At 31.6% G+C, this 21810-nt stretch overlaps 1 protein-coding gene across 1 annotated transcript in view; it reads left to right on the forward strand.

The window, feature by feature from the left end:
- LOC129231669 (extended synaptotagmin-2-like) overlaps positions 1-21810 on the forward strand; it is a 139196-nt gene that overhangs the window by 14668 nt on the left and 102718 nt on the right. The window contains exons 7-9 of the mRNA XM_054866032.1: positions 11070-11125; positions 13171-13291; positions 19458-19561. Coding sequence (XP_054722007.1) covers positions 11070-11125; positions 13171-13291; positions 19458-19561 — 281 coding nt within the window. The remainder of the gene's footprint in view (positions 1-11069; positions 11126-13170; positions 13292-19457; positions 19562-21810) is intronic.

The raw sequence follows: 21810 nt of genomic DNA on the forward strand, positions 1-21810 counted from the left end.
AGTTTGTGGTTGCTAAAAACATGATTTGACTACAAATTTCAAATGAATGCTAGTGGCTGGATGTTGTGTGCTGGATGCTGTTTTTACTGCCTTTTACATAGTAAAGGAAGTATTGTATTCACAAATTTTTTTACTCAAATATCGGCCAAAATTTCCATTTTGCTCACCCCTAAATGAATGTTGAGTTTTTTTTTTTTTTTTTTGGCCCGACCGCACGGCATATAAGCTACCTTTACTCCTGTTTGGACCAAGGAACATTAGATGTCATTCAAAGTTATGACGTCATTGTTCTTTTATGGAGTCTTAAACACTATATTTCTAACTTAAACATTTCGCCCAATACGAATTTGCATCTAAGGATAAGATCTCTAACTGAATATTCATTGTAGCTAACAAAAATATCTTTTTTATTTCCAAGAAATTCAATCTTTTATGAAACAAATTATAACACACAATTTAGCAACATTTTTAAAAGCAAAATAACTGGTGGCACCATCTCTTAGATAATATGTAAACTGCACATTTCATGCAATCATTGGAACTTGAATCAGAAAGTGTTTTTACTTATGTGTCAGTGTAAATTACTTTAACTTACTTGGTAAACTATTCAATTTTTTTTTCATTCTTCATATTAAATTTTTTGTGGTTAAAAATAAGTAATTTAAAGGTATTTCTCTGTAATGAAATTATTGACAGTTAAAAGAGCTAATATTTTATAATTTCTATTCTATCTTAGTCAATACATAAGCCAATACTTGCTGACCGCGTACGTAATGTAAAATAAGTAATTTAAAATGTTTTCATTTTAATTCCTATAATTTTCATAATCATACAAATCAGTCTCAAATCCTGCTTATTATTATAATTGAAAACCCTGCTGGTAACAAGAAGAATTTTTTAGTTGGGGAAAAAAAATATCAAAAGATATTTAAATTTCTGCACTTATTTTGTCGGCATATCTTGAGTCATTAATATATATATATTGGTAAAATTCTAAATTTTTAATTTCACAGATATTTTTAACCTATATGCAGTTGGTTTTTAATCCATCTGTAATTTGCAAAAAAAATAATGAACTTAAATACCTGTTACATAATTAAAGCCAAAAAAACATGAATCTCTAATTCCGAAAACCACATGATTTTTTAAAAATTTCATTCCCATATCCATGTAAAAACATTATTAATGTTGTTAATAGTTTAATTTCTTAGTCCCACATGTTAAAGCTGTTTTTGTATCAATTGTTGAATAAATGTTTAGTATGCATCAATGCAAAACATTTTGTAGTTTATGCAGTGAATTTTTCAATTTCCTTTCGTGTTCATATTTTTTTATTTTTTGTTGTGAGAAGTAATTAATTTTATATGCTTAAGTAGCATGAGCTCAATAATTTAAAGTGTTCTCATTTTAATTCATACACAAAAATGTAATATTAATATTAGTACAAATTAGTTTCAAATTATTACTTACTACAATAATTTGAAAAGAATATCTGCTTGTTAAGGAAAGAGTTTAAATGTAAAAAAAGAAAATGTCAACGTATTTTTTTAACTTCTGTACTTATTTCATACCCATATTTGGTTCATTATTACATATTTTATTTAATCGAAATTTTGTAAATTTCCGAACATTTGCAAGTTTTATCGAGTTTATTTTAGACGCAAATATCTCTTTTGTTTTTAATGAATTTCATTCTTTCTAAGACCAAATTAATAATTAGCAAGGCATTTTATGCAAAAAATTATATTGTGGCCTAAGCAATGCAAACACAGGGTTTTCAATTACAATAATAACAGTAATTTAAGACTGATTTGTATGATTAAATTACTTATTTTATATTACGTAAGCAGTCAGCAAGGGCTTATGTCAAAAATTATAAAATATTGGCTGTTTTAACCATCAATGATTTCATTACAAAGAAATACCTTTAAAATACTTATTTTTAACTACAAAAAATCAAATGTTATGAAGAATATGAAAAAAAAGTGAATAATTTAGTACGTGAGTTACAAAGTAATTTACACACTGACACATATTTAAAAATATATTCTAATTCAAATTTCAATGATTTCATGAACTGTGCAGTTTTTGTATACTCTAAGAGATGGCGCCACCATTTATTTTGCTTTTAAAATTGTTAATAAATTGTACATTATAACTTGTTTTATAAAAGATTGAATTATTTGGAAATAACAAAGATATTTTCATTAGCTCATTGAATTTTCAGTTAGAGTTCTTATTCTTAGACGTAAATTCATATTCAGCAAAATGTTTAAACTAGAAATATAGTGTTTAAGACTGAATAAAAGTACAGTGGCGTTGTAACTTTGATTGACAACCAAAACAACCAATCAGAGGGCTAGAAATGTGCCTTGGTGCAAACAGGAGTAAAGGTAGCTTATATGTGACTGTATGTGTATCTAGGAATGTATGGACGCCTAATGTCCATTTTGACAATCCCCGAGTTAATTACCACAAGTTTTCTTGTGACGACCGTGTGTATGTGCCTATGTATCTTGCATAACTCAAAAACAGTATGCCACAGAAAGTTGAAATTTCGTCTGTAGACCCCTAGTGTGGTCTAGTTGTGCACCTCCCCTTTTGGTTGGATTCCGATGTTCCAAAAGGGGTCTTTTGCACTTTTTTGGGGGGGGGGGGACACAGTGTTAATTTCAATGCATACTCAAGTGATGCTATAATTTGGCAAGCTTCTTGTTAGAAAAGTTTTGTCGCCAGCGTGGTGACAAAAATATGTTTGGCGAAAAATATTTTTCAAATTTGGTTTCAATTTGGAGCTATTGGCGATACTTAAAAAGTTAAGCATTGAATAATGTTAAAATTGCCAAAATTGGGGGGGAGAATCTGTAAAACGCTGTTTTGGTTCAGTCTGCAAAAGTCTAGGGTTGAAAATAATTCAAGTGTGTCCTTGCTTACTCCAAGGCACAATTATTCTTAAACTTTCCTAAAAAGAAATAATGTGATGCACACAGATCATCTCGTTTAATTTGGAGGCAAACAAGGTACAGTAAAACCCCTCCTAACGGACACCCCTCATAGGCGGACATCCCTCTTATGCGGACAATTTTTAATTTCCCTGTTCCAATGCAAATAACATTATTAAACCCCTGTCTTGCGGACACCTCTCTATTGCGGACAAAAATATTTGTCCCGTTAGTGTCCGCATTAGAGGGATTTTACTGTAAATGAAAATTGAAAAAAATAGATGGGAATTCTTCGCAACGAATAAACATTAACATATAATTGCACAACTAAGCTAATTTAACCTAAGAATATGTAGTATTCTTTCATAACAAATGCATGCAATTTTAGAATCAATTTTGACTCCAAAAGTAAAAATTCTTTAATATGTAATCAAAAGTAGCATTTCAAAGCTATTAGTTAAATTAATTATCAGCATAAATGTGGCTCAAAAGTTTCTTGTAATTTGATGAGTTTAGCTTTAATAATGTTGATTATAATAAAAGTTTTTGCCTTTCATTCAAATACACTACAACAAAACATTTGGAAACATTGGAATTTTTTCAAATTCTAGAGGAGTAAATATTATGTTTGTTACATAATACACATAAATGAAAGTGTGTTAGAATCTAATAAATTTTAGGGTGTCTAGTTGCAAATTAAGTGAGCTGATGACACTTTTCTGAGGAACTACAACCATCCTACTTATACTGTGAAAAATTTGTATACTGTTCGTCATTGGAAATGCAACACCAAGAAGGTACGCTCAGTAATTTGTGCAAACTTCAGGGTAGACACATGTCCCTGAGTTTGGCAAACGAGAAACTTGTAGAATGACAATATTTGTGTCATAATTTCTGACAGACGAATTTTCAAACAAATTTTGTTTTTGTCTCGGAGGATATGGCTAATGGGAGAGAATGCCAGGCTGCATCCGAGCCGAAACTGCCAATATACCGGTCGACGTGCTCCAAAGAGTTGACCAAAACTTCTGAGTTTGACTGAATCAGTGTATGGAGGGCAACACTTACAAGATATTGTTTTCAAAACAGTGTAAAGCATAATCTCCCATTATGTGTGACAGGAAAAATGTAATAATAATTTTTAGGTAGGATAATGGCACCAGTAACAAATATGCTTAGGACATTACTCTCAGGTTAACTCAATTTTCTGAGTCGTTTTATGATTTAGACTTTTAAACTATTTTTCTCTCATGCAACTACATCTCATCTAATATTTGGCTTCTTCTGGATCCTCTGGGTTAGTTAATTCTATTCTTATTTGCTCAATTTCGAAAAAAAGGTCCGACCCCCAGTAATAGACACCAAAATTCTGATGATACTCAGGAACAGATAGGATGAGGAAAGGATGTGAAATGTTTTCAACTCCAATGAGAATTCCAGAATTAAAGCATGCATTCTTGCACTACCAGTGATATCTGAGGCATATGATTATGGAAGGTACTGGTACAATAGAGAGTAAGAGACTCAAGTAGTGTAAAAGAAGGAAAATTGTTTACAATCTGAGATGAACACAAGTCAGCTACTAATAAAGACCCTTTCTTTAAAATCTATGTTTTTTGACAAAAGCAATGATTCCACGAAACCAAATTAAAGTGATGAAAATATTTTAGCTACTAAAAATCTTTCACTAAAAGCTAAACCAGAAATTTCTAGCATTTTAGCAAAACAATGGGTTTTAGTAATAATAAGTTGTAGAACTGGTAGTAATAACCAATAAATCTCATCCTTTTAGAGAACATAAAATATCAGAGTAATTTCCAATAGACTTGCAACTCACTCAACTATCAAGTTCTCTTTTGCAGGATTGAAGTGTTCATCATTAGGCATTGGTAGATAATAAAGAGAAGATTTTCCGTGTGAGGGTTAAGCACCGTCAAAGTATTAGTTCAACTCTCACTTAAGAAATAATTACTTTCTTTTTTGATTGTCGAAAAGTTGGAACTATAATCAAAGAAAAATTGGGGGGTGAATATTCAGAAAATCGTACAAGAAAAATATATCTTTGGTTGAAGAACCAAGTTCAACACATATTGGTCATGTCAGGCAGTGACTCTGGGAAAAATATAGTATCATCAATACTAAAACACTTGAAATATAAATAGGCTACAGAAATAATATATAAAATTGACTCAACAACTAAAAAAGCTGTTGGATATGATGATACAGTGTGAAACAACAAAAAGGGGAGTCTCTAATGGATCAATTGTATTATTTGAAAATGCTTTAAACACCAAGCACAAGTAGTTATCTGCATGTTTTAGTTAAGCGAATTGCCTCTCATGAAGGTCTGTGACAACCAACTCAACCATAGGTACTCAGCTTCCCCTCTAAAAATAAATCATCATGATAAATGGAAGCAAAATCAGATGTTATTTTGTATAATGTTTTTCAAGTTCAATGTTTAACAGAAGAAACTGCTGTATTTAACATTTTTTATCTGAATGATATTGGTTTCTTTAATTTATTTTTGTTACTAGGTAAATTTTTCTGATGCCACCCCCCCCCCCCCCGTAAGGGACTAATAAACTATTTTTAAATTAAGATAGTATTTATTTGCATGGTTTCTAGAAGTTTACTGATGCAAAACATAACCTGAAAAAATTTGGAACCATCAATGAAAGTTATGGATGTTCAATAGAATAACTAGGTTTCTTAACTGGGTTCTGTTAAATAATCAGACTTAGATAAAATTAAAAGCTTTCTGCGAACACAAATCCTAACTGGAAAATTTTTTGCAAAAAATTACCAGGGGTCTGGCCAGAGAAAATTCGGGTCCGTTAACGGACCCTTCACAAAAATCTGATCAACCAAAATGAACCTTTCACAAAATCCTGATCAACCAAAACTCAACTAAAACGGAACCTTTACAAAATTCTGATGAATAAAAACGGATCTTTCACAAATTGTTTATTTAAAGAGCAAATCTCAAATCAAAATAACGTATATTTTCGTGTATAAAAACAACCATTTTTGGAACCTTTTTTAAAGTTAAATTTGAGGTATCAGCTAATACAAAATCTGCTAGTTTTTCAAAAAAAAAAAAAAAAAAAAAAAATCTGCACTCTTGTAAGCGATAAATAACTACTACGGCCAAATAAATAAAACACTTGTTTGTTTCTTTGAACGAAATTAACAGCTGAAAGTCTATCTGGTTTATAATAAACAATAATATACAGCAAAATGAACTTAAAACTGCAAATGATAAAGGTGGGGGGAAAATGTGATCGCCTCAGATAGAGTTACCAACTTCAAAACTTATCGCCTTTTGGCGTCTGGGCGTGCAATGTTTAACTGTTATTTTGGGAGAAAGTTATATGGGTTTGATTTTTCGATGCTGAAAAGGATAACTAGCTTTAAATAAAATCTTTTATTTACCTTTTTTTTTCTTTAGATGCCCACCTTTTGAAAGATGCAATCTTTTTACATCCAATATGATAATCATATTTCATTCCTTTTTCGAGCTAACTTCTCTTTATTAGGATGCAAATAAATGAAAAGTCTCTTTATTTTTGTAACAATGCTAATTACAAGTTTTTAAATGCGAAATTCTATTTTCTTTTATGAGTCAAAAAATGCTGAATTGATGGTTAATTTTTTTTTTTTTGCTTCAACTGTGTCTAGATATTAATGATATGTTTTTCATAGGAATCTAAAATGCACTTCTAAAACAATTTTATCAAAAATATTTCTTTTACTAGCTGTTTTTATACTTTTGATGCCTTGGCTTTCAGGATTGCAATCTCTTTGCATCCGCTATGAGAATCGTATTTTTCGAATTTTTGATGTTTAGTACGCTTTGTTAAGAGGTAAACAAATAAAATCTTTTTTTTTATTTTTGTAAAAATCAAGGAGTTTATAAGTTTTAAACTCTGTGCTCTTAAACAGTGTCTTGGGTTAAAAGTTAAATGCTGAACCCCTGCCTGATTTTTTTTTCTTACAGTTATTTTAAATACTATACAAATAACATTGCTAGTATAATTTTACATGATCGAGAATGTTAGATGAATATTGATGCTTGAGGGGTGCATTTCTCACACTGAGCGATGCCTCCCCCCTCCCCAAATACTAGAAAAACACTCAAGAATGATATTCTCAACAGAAAAGAGGGAAAACACTCAACTTTAAGTGTCAATGATGCAGTTTCCACCATCTCAAGATTCTAAATTTTCATTTTTACAAAACAAAACACAAAAAATGGACCCTGTGAAAAATCCTGGAAAGACCCCTGATAACTTTGCTTAGTTCACTTTTGAATAAAAAATTAAATTTATATTGAAATACATGAAAAGATAACAAAAAAGTGCTTTAAAATCATTTTTTTTTTCTTCAATAACATATAGTTTATGATTATTTTCAACAACTGAAGAAAACAGCCTTAACCATTATTTTTTGCCCAATATCAATCACATGATTATTATCATTATTTTCATTTAGTAGTGAAAAAGTTCATGTAATCTGAAACTACTGAGGTTGCTGACAGATATAAAACATAAGCTACTTACTTTTAACTTGAAAATTTTGTCAAGATGTTTGATTTTGTAAACAAATCAACAAAAACAGCTACTCATTTTAAATTAAGTATTTCCGCAAAAATAAATACCGTATTTTCATATGTATTTTGTTACAAAAGTGTAAAATTAATGAGGTGCAGATTATACGCTACCGTGGATTATCTACTTTTTTTTTTCTCTGTAAAGTTGTTTATTTCCTATAGCTTTAATTTTCTTCTTGCGTGATTCAAGCTGTGTAAAATATACAACCTCACAGTCATTGTAGAATTAGTCTCCATTTGCTTTTTTGTCTTGAATCTTTGTCTTTAAGTAATTAGCATACTATAATCACAATTTAAAGAAGAAATAATTATTTTTTAGATTAATTTTGCACTGGGAAAAAGCAAAAAAGACATGGCAAGAATGGCAGACAGGAAAATATTTGTAAAAAACAGAAATAAACTGGGATTTTTTGAATTTCCCCCTTTTTTTTAAATTAACATTAGTAGTTTAAAATATTTTCTGCAGAGCCAAAAATTTTCTGCGAATGTCATTCGCCTGTTCGTCTATATTATGGAAAACTGGAGATAATTATAGTAAATGATAAAAAATAAGTTATTTTTTAACGTCAGGTGCCTTTCTATACTTAACGTTTTTGAAATTTAAAAACATCATTTAGACTACATTCATACTTCATAACAAATAAAAAAATCTACATTTTATTCCAAAAACTTGAGATTTAAAGCTCAGTCCAGAAAACCTAAATATTTTTCAATTTCAAAAATATTTTTTGGGGTTAATATGTGAGCATAGAGACAACTTTTTATCAACTTTAAATTTTGAATTTCCAAAAAACGTTTTTCGTGATACACCCTACTGTATATAATTCCCATCTGTAATTTCATGGAATTGTTTTTACCCCATTTATTCATTTTTTGAATGAATCATTAATCAATGCGTTCAGCATATGGAATGTTGTTTTTTCATTGTTTACATACAATTTTAAGTGCATTTAGAAAAAAAAAAGGGTTAACCAAAATATTTCCCCAATAGGAAATTTCTTCTCAGTCCTGTTTCTGGCATAGGCTTTTTCATATTTGAACTTTTATGGTGGCGAGGAAAAAAATGAAGTCTCCCTAAAGTCTCTATTTAAAAGATTATTTTAATTTTCATTTAATAAAGAGTGAAACAGTTAACAGAATTAACAGTTAGTATAGAGCTAAAACTACTACTCTTTACTAACAGAATTGTTAGTAGAGATATTGTGCCTAGAAAGAGTAGTGTGCCGATCGACGGGGAAAAAGTGAGGTCAGATCTGAGGAAAATCCAGATGGCGCTGCGGTCGAGGAGTACGTTATGCTCCTGAATCAGACTCATTTTAAATCAGCGATTGCATGCTGATTTCGCAGTTTAAAAGCCCCGTTTTTCGGACTAAACTTATTTCTGCGCAAAAGACAAATTCTGTAATAAGTGCTAATTGTTACATGGGTGTTCATTTATTTTTTGAAGCATATAAAATTACCTTATGCTAATTTATCTTCAATGAAAATAGTAGACAATAAGGGGCCATTCATTAAATACCTAAGGGTCCCGAGGGGGAGGGGGGTTGGAAAAGCCTCTACGTACCCTTACTTGGGGGGGGGGGAGTCAAACTCATTCTTACGTAATATTTTCCAAGTCGGTATTTCACATTAGAAATTGCGCGGTCAAGTGATTTGGCAGAGATTATGTTCCATTTGCGTCTGGAAGGTAAGAATCGTGTTAGGATAAGATGTTTTTTTATTTGTTTTACTAAGAATTTATAGTGTAAAATATAATAAAAGAGTCGCATTGTGTATGGCATGTTTTACTTAATTAATATTACATCAAAAAAAATTTTTTTTTGAAAAAACATTCAGTTTAGATTCTAACTTTTCAGTAACTATTTCTTTACGCAAAAGGTTTAATTTAATAATGTGAATTTAATAAGCCAATTGGCGAGAAATTCATCATCCATTATCATTATTTGTAAATGTACAGGCTAATCAAATGACCTTTTAATTTTCTCCTCCGGACAAAGTCGTGCGGGTACCGCTAGTTTCAAAATAAAACTGTTTCTAAATTCCTGAAGCTAATTAAAATTATGAGGGCTTCTAACAATAATAATTATCAATTTTGTACAGGATTTTAAATGGCTGAAATTCAAGGAAAAAAAACTTTTTTTTTTAAATATAACTTACGTGCTTGTTGATTCCGTTTGTCCGAAAGTCTTATGGTCGGTCGCTAACAGTTACCAGGCGTAGCGTTGCTGGAGATTTCCAACCTATTCTCCAGACCTATAAACTGTAGAGGTGGTGCTACCATATACCGTGCCCGACTCTGCTTTTTCTCATTTAGGGGTCTCATTGACTCAGGGGTCGCTCCTTTCTGCTTTAAACTCATGCTGGCTACATGAATGGGGCTTGAGTCTCCCAAGTGGCATTAAAAACAAAAACAAACTGCGCCCTAAGCCATCTCAATTGATGATACATTTGCCTTAAAATATAAGTATCAAATTTTCAGAGCCAATTGTGTAAAATTTTGTTTTGAAAACATCATTGTCTTTGTGTCTACGTCAATAATGATCTTTTTATCGTCAATATTATTTTACACATAATTTTCATTATATACAAAAACTACAATATTTGGAGATTTTTTAAATTTTATACAAACCCAATATTCGTTAGGCAAATTAATATGAACAATTTCATTTATAATATATTTATACGTGGTTATTTCAGTTTCATCTGCGGAAAGATCAAGTTTTTTCTTTTTTTCAAACAGGGAACATTTTTTTTAACTGCATAATTCCTGATGGACCTTTTCTTTGGTAATTTTTTAGTAAAGTATGTTGGCAGAATTGTCGGAATTGCCTCATCTTTCAAAGAAGGTTTTCCCCGAGGAATCAAAACTTCCTCACCATTTATAATATGCTTAAAATGCGTTTCAATAAAATGTTTTTCGAAATGCAAAGCACAAGTTGAGCAATATTTATCAAAAACTTTATCTAACCTGGGAATTAACGAATTCCACTTTAGTTTTTCTTCACCTGCTGGAGCTTTAAAAAGCGTAACTTTTCCCTTGAATGTTTTGTATCCACTTTTTGTGCAAGTGGACGATTGGTACGAAACAAGATAAAGCTTTATTTCTTCTAATGTTCAACTTTGATGCCTCCATTAAAAGCCTTAAACGCTGTTTCATGAAATATTCACGAAATAAAGGTAAAAAAGAGAAACGCGGAACTAAATTGTAACAAAATCCCGCGTCTACTAATATAAACACCGCGAAATTGAATGTGCACCTCGACCGCACTGCCCTCTAGTGGTTTTCATACAATTTGTCTTCAAGAATCGTGGGGAAAAAAGCGCCGGTCGGCACACTACTCTTTTTAGGCACTATAGTAGAGAGCTAAAATGTTTAATGATGAGAATACAAAACTCAGTTTTAATATTTCAAAGTTTTTAATGTTTTGCCTTAAATATTCTAACAGTAGTGTAAAATTTCAATATTTAACAACTGTTACTGTTAAAAACATTTATTATTCATTTTTACAATTTAGCGCATTGATTTCAACTTGACAAATGTTGCTAATGTGTTGGATATGCCAGGCTTAGGGTGAGTTTGATACTTCTTTTAATAAATTTATGCAGTAAAATAATCCAACTTATTATTTAGCAAAGTTACAGTGCATTTTTTTTTCTTTTTATATTTTATTGAGGGATTTTCCTTGAGTAAAAGCTATCTCTTTTCATTTAATATTGATTTCTCTCTTTTCTTTTTGTATGGAACTGTCTGAACAGTGAGCAACAACACTCTGCTACTGCGTTTGCTTTTAATAATGTATTTATATCATTAAGATGAATAAATACAATGGAATATATTTTCAAATGCAAACATTTTGTTTGCTAGAGTTGTGACAGCTGGGAAAAACAAATTCATCATTGCCCTGATGGAAAATTATATAAAGCAGTTAAACTTAAGATAGTGTTGGAAGAAATACTTAGTTAAAAGTTGACTTAGTTAATATACGGTGAAAGCTTCATACTAATTTCAGTGAAAGAACTTTCTTTTTGAAAAGTTACAAAACAAAATAACTACTAGTATCAAATTGGAATACTTAATAATTGGAGAAAATTTACTTTTGAAAGAACACAAGAGCTACTTATCTGTCAGGCCTATTAAAAAGCTTACACTCGCTCGGAATACCTGTGACATGATGCCTTCTTTCTTTAAAGAATTTCCGTGGGAGCTTTTTGCCTCCTACCCCTTTATTGTGCAAAAGAAGCAGGGTTTCGAGGCTGACTCCCCAGTGTTAAAGAAAGAATCCTTTAAAGTGCTCTTTACTGAAGAAGGTTTGCTTATCCAGAAACCTCCATGTAAAATTCTCAGAAATGCTCAAGGTGAAAATAACATCCTAAGAAATAAATCGACCAGAACAACAAATGAAGGTTAACTTTTAGTGGTTTATGGAAGTGTGTGTGAAGTTAAGAGAGTATTTTACCCATTGAAATTGGCACTGGGCCAACCATTAGAAATATTAATGTTGATTTGCCAAGTTGTTAAATTATCCGCATGTCGAATTACCAGAGTTTCACTGTAAGTTTTGAAGTTTTTAATACATACATGTATGTATGTGTATTACGAGGGTAAATCAAATATAAATCGGAATTTCTTTTGAAAAATTGTTTGTATCAAACAAAAAAATTCTACATATGCCATACTTTTTCTACAGTCTCCTTCTTCTGATACACATTTTTTCTATCAGATTGACACGTTTTTGATGCCGTCATGATAGAAAGAAGGGGGACTTGTAAAGAGCGAATTGCACAAGAACTCCTCTATACAATTGTGTCATCATCAAAATTTTGTCCTCTTTGATCATTTTTGAATGTTCCATGTAAATGACAGTCACAAGGCAATAACATCTGGACTCTACAGAGATGTCTCAGAGGTGTCCAAAGAAATTCCTAAAAATTTTCTCACTTTAAAGTTGCAGTATGTGGCGTTGCATTTTTATGCAATACATATGACAATACATATTATAAAATGTTTCATTCTCAACATCTAAATGTTGGAGTAGTCAATTCAGTTCCATGTGTTTTTTCCATTTAAAACATTTGATGTAAGCAAATTAGACTCATTTAGTTACTACTTTGAGTATATTTTAAAACAAAAATGACTATTATATAGACCAAGGCAACTATGCCTATCTAATTGAAGCTTGAAATAAAATTTTTGATTTTAATAATTTAAAAGATTAAACTACAGAGAAAAGAAATATGCTTTCTAGTACATAGGAAAATGTGCAAGTTTTAACTTTTTCCTCACTTTGAAAATTTTTTCATGCTTTGTCAATCAAAAACAAGTTTTATTTAAGCCTATTTTTCTTAGTGTTCAAGAGTATTAGCATACAACTTACTTTACAGTAAAAGTACTGAGTAATTTCTGATTCAAGTAAAAATGTACATTAAACATAGCTAAAAGGATCATATACTAAATTTGTCGATTTGAGGGAGAACATAAAGGCAGCATTTAATAATGTGGCTTATTTTTTACATGAAATTATTTTGCACTTGCTTACTACATGAGAATTCAATGTTGTGAACGCATTTGTCTCACATTAAAATATCAAGTATTAATATATTTTTCTACCCTTTCAGAGACATTTTAAGAAAAGCTGTCAACGAGCAAGTTGCTGCTATGATGGTTTTGCCAAACAAATTTCCAGTGCAACTAATTCAGGATATACCTCTAAAATCACTTAAATTTTCACCACCAGCAGTAAGTTTTTTTAATGCTTTGCTGTTTCTTTTCTTTCTTTTCCTTTTTTTTGGGGGGGGGGGGGGGGAATTTATGCTTAAAATATTTCAACTCTCTTTTTTGCTTCAAAATATTCCAATATATAAAGTAAATGAATACAATATATATATATATATATATATATATATATATATATATATATATATATGTTTTGACTTGGAAGTTTCTCTGGTGAACAGTTTCAGTTAACTTAGGTGTGATGTTTATTTTATACTAATTTTGGAAAGTAAAACCCAAATACAACTTTTTTTTTATCATGTCCATGTCATAATACTGTAACCCCTTCAGTTTATGGAGATTCAGTGTTTATTAATGTCACTCTTTTTTCAGCATTTTCGATACCTTCTTCTCTTAATGGGATAAAAAATGTTTTTACTTCAACCAAAATGTATAATATCACAATTCTTGCTACCCTCTCCCTCTCTCTTGTCTCAAACTCACAATTTAACAAACCCCTCTCCTTGCTAAAAGTGGGACATCATTTGTAGATGAACCGTAGAGTGAAAAGTTAAAATCAAACTGATCCTCCTTGCGGATTTGCTTACTGCCTTATAATGGCTCTTGGAGAAAATATTTTAGATGAAATTATTGAACTATCTTGAAATGAAGTACAGTGAAACCTGTGTAAGTTGACCACTCGCGGTGCAGAACTTTGGCGGTCAACTTAGACAGGTGGTCAACTTATAAAGGGTGGTAATGATTTTTTTTGTCATTTCTTGCACCATGTATTAATTTTTTGAGTAATTCACCCTTACTCTTTCTGTTCAACTCACTTTCATTGTTTAACATTATTGAAAGTGAAACAATTATTAAAAATACTATCCAAATAATTTTTTTACTTTTTCCTTGTTTTTATTTATAATAGACACTGTAGTTTTAGAAATTCCATATGTGCTAGCTAATTTTCTCTGGCTTTCTCCATTTTAAATCAATTTTAATATTTCATACTTTTTATTAATCTCAAGTTCAACTAACTTTCTTTTTGAAGCCTTTTTATGTAAAACTTATAGCACAAAGAGCAACAAGCTCGACTCTCCCAGTTCATAAAGGCACAATTAAAATGTCCTATCTCTTAATCCCTTGAAAGAAAAGAAATATGTAACTTTACTCATTAGTAGGCCCAGATCTGCGTATCCACAGTGCGAGGGGCCCCTGTCCTTAAAGGGGCTAACGGCCCTAGAAATTGAAGAAAAAATAGCACTAAGACTTATTTACTTTACAAATAGACACTGCTGGCCACTAAGGAGGGCCTCTACATATTTTGTAGCAGGGGGGCCCAAAATTTATAGTACGGGCCTGCTCTTTGTAGCACTTTGTTGGCATAAGATATTGCAACTGAAAGAAAAGACTTTTTACTTTTCTACTGACACCTATTTTCATTGAACACAGTACAACAAGCTATCTCAAATAGAACAACAAATGAAAAACAAGTTTGGAGAATATAGAGCAGCATAAGCTTTATGCTGCAGTTTAGTTAGTAAAATGCTAGTCCGTCATCAAAGCATTAAAAACATTCTTAGAAAGCTATCAAAAAGAAAATAATAATAATAATAATAAATAAATAAATAGATAATAAAATTAAATAATTTGCTGGAAAAAATTTAAGAAAATAAACCAAGTGGTCAACTTACAAAGGGTTTTTTACAATACTCCAAACCAAATTTGGCGTACATTAGTGGTCAAGATAGATAGGTGGTCAAGATAGAGAGGTGGTCAAGTTACAGAGGTTTTCTTTCATTATATGAGATAGGAATAATTCTGTCCCTGACAAAAGCGGTCAACATAGACAGGTGGTCAACTTACAAGGGTGGTCAACTTTACAGGTTTTACTGTATCACAACAAACTTGAAATGTCACCTGGAAAAAATTATTCTTTCTTTTCATGACTGAAACTCAGGAAGAGTCAGTACCAGAGATTGATGAAATTTCTCATGTGATCAGGCCCACGCCAAGCCTGATCTGCACCATCGTGCAAGTGTCTTTAGGGCGCCTTTATGCAGTAATGTTTAAGCAAAATATAGTTAACTCCTGGTGTGAGGTAAAAAGGCAAATGTAATACGAAAAAAAAAAAGTTTGGCATTCAATTTATCAAAAGGAAAACAATACATTTTTCATTTTAGAACATAGTGTATGTTTTTACTTTAGAGTAGGAACTGGTAAATGAAGGAAGAAAGTCCAATCATTGGCCTTAAAAGGTGAAGCAAAGATCCTTAGTCACGTGACTCAACAATGACGAATGGTTGCCTGGTTTTGCGAGAACTAGCCAAAGAAATCTGATTTCTTCCAATATTTTGCTTTAAAATCTATCACATGGCTCTTGGGACCTTTTACTCCACGAATGAAAGCCTTCACTCTCTCCATTTTATCTTTTTTCAATTATTTTTCCTTCGAAGTTACTTCGAGTAAGGGTGGATGTAAGGGAGGGGTGATCGAAGTTGACTTTTTCTTTTGGAAACCTTGCATTGAGCTGCTGTTAAAAAAGAGATGGCCAGTTTCCATTAATCAAAGCATTTTCCCCCAACAATTAAAAAAAAAAAAATCTTGGTATTTGATCGAAAATAATTATTACTTATCTTAGTCTAATGAGTACTTTTTGAAAAATAGGAAACAGCTGTTATGCAGCTTATATATCTAATATTTAAAATCTTGTCCAGAAAGCAAGATGTCTATTTTTGAACTTCGTATTCATCAGCATTTAATTTGTTTCTGAAGTTTCAAAAAGTAGAAAATTTGTAAAAAGCCAACTTTACCAAGATGGTGGGTTTTTTCCAAGTATGACTGCCTGAAAAAGTTCAGGCGGGCTTTTCGGGAAAATGTGTTTTTGGAAAAAGAAAATAATTTTTAATATCAAAGTTAACGCCACTCTTAAATATCTCTCTAGTCTCTAATTGATAAATATTTATTCAAAGTTTTATGCCTGTCAAAACATAAAAACAAAATGCTGAACAGATTTCTTATTTGAAGTAGAAGATATTCACTTTTCAAATCCAAAACTTAAATCATAATTTCAGTAAAATAAAAAATACAGGACCATTACAAAAGGCATTTAATTTAATATCTAAAACAAATACATACTTAGTATCTTCAAAGCTTTTTTTTTATTTTTTTATTTTATACACAAACAGTAAAAGAAATAAAAGGGAGGAAAGGGTAAAATCTAGTAAATATGGTTGAGTCGTTACTTTTTGGAACTAAACAGTGAACCTACTTTACTGTTTACAATTTTATCAAAATAACGCACATCTAAGTAACATACATTTTTGCTTACAGTATTTTTTATGTAATGATAACACGAAGCAGTAGAATTACCACAAATTAAAAATCACAAAAAGACTTTAATTGCACAATTTAGAATACAACATATTCACAAAAAGAACCGAAATGGGGAATAGCAAATTTCTTGCGCCTCGTATACTCAACCTTGTATGTCTCAGACATACTGAAATAGCTTTAACGGCTCCATGTTAAGAAGGAAAATGCTAAAGTATGCATTAATTAAAGTCACCTGTTTTCAGTATAAAAAATAGCATTTTGAATAGTATGCTTAGACACAACAAGGCAATATTTCCTTCTAGATCGCTGCAAAACAATTAATTGTCTCAATAAGCAGTATAATTTCACCACTGCCATTAGATATAATGAATAATTCCATTTTACTTTTTTGATTAGAGTTTTTTTCCCCTTTATTTGGAGCATTTTTCATTGTAAAGCTCGGCGCCTTTTTGGCTCTGGCGCCGTCGTGCGCCGCATGACTTTGCACATAGAGACGGCCCGGCCCTGAATGTGATAGAAAAAACTGTTGATCTTACCATGCAAAAATATTGAACTACTGCATTTCCACAATCAGGAACTGACAATAGATAAGCTCATATAAAGTACGAGCAAGCGCAAGACATTGTAGAACTTGAATCTCCAGCGAAGAGCATGTTTTTTTCAATAAAACAGAAAAAATAAAATATTTGTATGCTACAAGGAAATTTTGCAAGAGAATGATGTCTTTGAGCTGGCAAACTATTTGTTATTAGTTTATGAAACTTTCTACGCCAAAATAACGCCAATTTGCAACTTTGTATTTGCATTATCTATGATTTTATTAAACATTTTCTTCTGAATTAGTATTTTCTTTCCTACTATAATTAAGAGAGAAGTTAGTCATTTGTAAGAACACACTTTTATTTTTTTCCTTAAATTTTGAGTTTTTTATTGGTCTGTTTTAAAAAATTTTTGAAATTGAAATGTAAAATTGGCAGGATTACTTATTTTGTCATATGTGTCCTTCTTGCCAAATTTTGTTGAAATCAAAAATGGTGTGGTCAAGAAGGTGATTGATTTGACGTGGAATTGCTCAAAAGTTACATTTTGCTTATCATTTTTGTAGTATATAAAACTCAATGAGCCAATACAGCTGTGTGCTAAAAGGTTAGAGAATTGAAAAAGTTAAAGAATCTCATCAGTCTAATATTGCATACGTAAGAAAGGAATGAAATATTTGACTGATTGGACTCCATCTTTAGCTTCCAACGATCAGACACAAAATATTGCACCATGCAGATTTTCAAGATTATTCGTATAAACTTCATTTCTTTAAGCGGGTCACTACTTGAAAAAAGTGGTGTAAATGAAAATAATTGATGAGTGGTGTTAATGTTTATTAAGGGACAGACAGTAATTGTGTTCCAATAATACAACATCTAAGCTGTCTACTAAAATGGAATTAGAGCAATTAACAAAAATACATTTTTCTCAAAGACTTTACTTATTTATATCCGATCGTTAGAGGCAAAAGAGACTTTCGAATGAATTTTCGACGAGCCGTCAGTGGTAAAAGTTAAATCTGGTTGTGCTAAAACTTTAGATTTTTCTTATCGGTACCAGGTGCACAACTTTTCCACTCTGGGCTGCTCTGACTCTTTGAATTTTGTGATTTTTACTCCACCCTAGTGACTATGTTACTAATTTATTGATTGAGATAGAAAGTAGAAAATAAATAGCATCACCTTGCCAGCAAATTGCAGCATTTAGCCTTCTGCAGTTTCTTTTAAAGTTGAATGTATTAAAAACTATGAATCGATCCAAAGTTTACCCATATGGTGCAAAGTTAACCTATGTGACTGCGCAAAGAGTAGAGTTAGAAGTTGTTTTAAGATGACAGGATTTCTTTTTTGAGATTGTCTCTGAGCCCGTTAAAGATTTTTCTGATGAATCAGAAGCCCTTTCAATTTCTGTCAAAAATGATTGAAATCTCATTGTCCAAATTGCATAACAATGGCTCTGCCTGGTTTATTTTGGGCATCTTTAGTGTTGCCTTCAGTTCAAGCATCATAGATTGTCTCAATTAACCTGTTCGCACCCAGCGTCTCTCAGGTGCTACACAATGATTCCTCTCTTATCAGCCCAGTGGCACTTCCCTGCTACGCACTCTGATCAACGCTGATGTCCCAGCGTCACATATATGCTTTCTCGAAATGGACCAATTGAATTGAATATTTAAACGATAATGTTATATTCTTTATATTAATAATTCAATAGTACATTGTTTACGCAACTTAAAAATTTGAAGTCATTATTTTGAGATGCTGATTTTATATGAATATTTTTGTTCAGTTAGGCTTAACTGCTGTAAATGCTCGGGCCGATGGCAGCGTCCCATTTCGGAACGTTCAGTCCCGTGGCTGCGCTTTGTTTTCCGTGCTCTGGTCCTCAAGGGGTTAATGCTTTGTTTTAGAATTTATTAATTACATTAAGTGTGTTAGGCATAATTGTTATTTTGCTTCATTTAGCTAACCTTACTTTCGTGCAAACAGATTTGCGGACTCTAACTTTTCAACAAAAGCTGCAGCATTAATACTCTATGTCTAACTTTCAGTCACCAGAGAAATTTCTGTACTTTTTTTTAATTGTACAAATCCTGCTATCATCAGAGTTATTTTAATTAGAGTATTTCTTTGGAAACTTTTTTTAATAAAAAAGAAAAATATCTTGAAAAAGGAAATTAATTTGATAATTATTTAAAAGTAAGCTCATGAGAAAGATGAAATGTGTTTCCATTAGTTTGTCCCATAATGATATGTCTCTTGCAAAAATTGTTACATATTTTTGTTTTATATCCAACATCATGTGCTTCCAGGGTGTTCTGCGTCTACAAATTGCAGAAGGAAGGGATTTGGTGAAAGCTGATGTTGGAATGTTAGGAATGGGAAAATCTGACCCTTATTGTATAATAACAGGCAAGTATTATAGTTATGCTGTAGATGCTTCTGTTGACTTTACATGTACATTACTTTTAGTTTAAGCTGTAGGATACGTTTTGTAACATTTTAATTCTCTGGGGGGGGGGGGGCAATTCCATTGTAACAAACTTCATTCATGGGAAAGAAAATGCTACTGTGGCTTAAAAATAACATTAAATATTTGTCTGAAATGTGGTTGTACATTGTATTTGATGGCAGAAACTAGATATATATGGTTACTTTAAGAAAAATATTTTAGTTTAATAATTATCAATTTGAAAAGATTAGCATACTAACTTGATTTAAAACACACTAACACAAATTACAATGTTTAAAATATACCTTAACATTTAAACCTATTACATATAAAATAATTGACATTTCTTTACAGAAAGAATATATTGGGTTGTTCGGAAAGTAATTTCGTTTTTTTTTTCCGATTGGATTTCATTGAATTTTGGAACACCAAAATTCACACTTACGCCGTATAAACGTTATATATCTTGAAAGCTTATGTCGCAAGGTTTGCTTGTAAAAGTGACCATTTTAATCTACGCAGTATTTTTTGGTTGGAATATGAAGAGTGAAAGCAGAATTTTCAGCGTATTTTACTTTTCGCTATCGAAGAGGTAAAACTTCTGTTCAAGAAATTAAAAAAAAAAAAAAGCCGATGTACACGGGGAGAAGGCGTACTGACAGTACACCAGTACTGTTCACAAAAATTTTATTCGGCAATTTAGATGTTGAAAAGACACTTTGTTCTGGAAAGTCAGTTGAAGCTAATAAAGACACAATGAAGAAAATGATTGTTGCAAAACGGTGAATTACAACACCAGTGATCGATAAAAGATTATTATTATTATTTTTTTAATTGAACAGTTTATGACTATTTGAAAGGCATAGGCCATGAAGTACTGTCGGGAAAAAAAACGAAATTACTTTCCGAACAACCCAATACTTAGAACTACAGAGGTTGAGCACATTTTTTTTCACAAAATTTTATTTATATCACATGCTAGATATGAATAAGAATCATTTTCGTGCATAACAGACTAACATTGAGTTTGTAACAGACTAAAATGTAACAATATGCAAAGCATCTCCGACAATTCTTATGTGATCTTGAGCTTAGAGCCATAATACCAAAGTAAAGTAGTTATAACATACACAAAAAACATTCAAATCATTTGAGAAAACTTTTTCTGCCAGGTATACATTTTAGTTGCCCCCGTGATCAACATGTATAGTTTGTCCATTTTTCTTGGGAAAAAAAAAATAGAAGAAACACTTTCATTGGTTTGTAACAGTGCAGCAAACGGGGCCATACTGGGCCCTTAAAACTGGCAAGGTGATTATTCAAATCCAGCCCTTGACTAAGGGGTAAATTTACACCCCCCTTCAGACACAGTCTTGCAAGTTTAAGGGGTTTTTTTTTTTAAATGAAAGGAGAAAAGAGCAATAAAACGAATGCAAGACCGTGGTAAGGTCAAAAACTTACGGAGTGTATGAGATTGGCGGCTCCTGAATTTTTAAGGCATTTTAATGTTGAGAGAGATTGAGAAAGATTTCTGCTTCTGGTTTAGGAGGGTGACATTGCAAGATTGAAGTGTTACAATGTAACCAAAATCATAATGAAAGTGTAAAATTCTCTTAGATATAGGGAGTTTGGTATTTCTCCTTCAGTAAGTTTGCGAAATCGTTGTTTTAAAACTTCATTTATAAAACTACAATTAGCGAAACTTGAGAGCCCTCGCCTGGTGATTTTTCAAAGTTGAAACTTTAAAAACACATTTGCATATTATCTTCAATTATGATAGTGGGGACGGCTCTGGAATCTCCATTGAATTGATTTCTAAGTTGTAGTTCTAAAATCGTAGTTTCAGACAATCATTGGTTATATTGGGGGAGAAGAGTTTTGAAGACCCTCCTCTGGAAGTGTTTCAAAATTGAATTCTTAAAGGATCTCGAAATTGAATGAATTAGTTTTGTGAGAGTCTCTAACCGAAAGTTTGCCGAAATTGTAGTTTTAAAAGCTCAGTTTTAGGTTATCTTTGGTACTGTGTGAGAGGAGATGTTTGGTGTCCGACAATTTTTCAAACCTGAAACTCCAGAAATGCAGTTGTAGATGACTTCTAATGATGTTGGGGGTTCAAGGGTTCTCCACCAGAAATTGTTTAGAAGTGATGCCCGTAAACGGAAGTTGAGACGATTTTTAATAATGGAGAGGAAGCGTTTCTAAGAGTTACGGAG

Source organism: Uloborus diversus, chromosome 10 (assembly GCF_026930045.1).
Source record: "Uloborus diversus isolate 005 chromosome 10, Udiv.v.3.1, whole genome shotgun sequence".
NCBI classification, from domain to species: Eukaryota; Metazoa; Arthropoda; class Arachnida; order Araneae; family Uloboridae; genus Uloborus; species Uloborus diversus.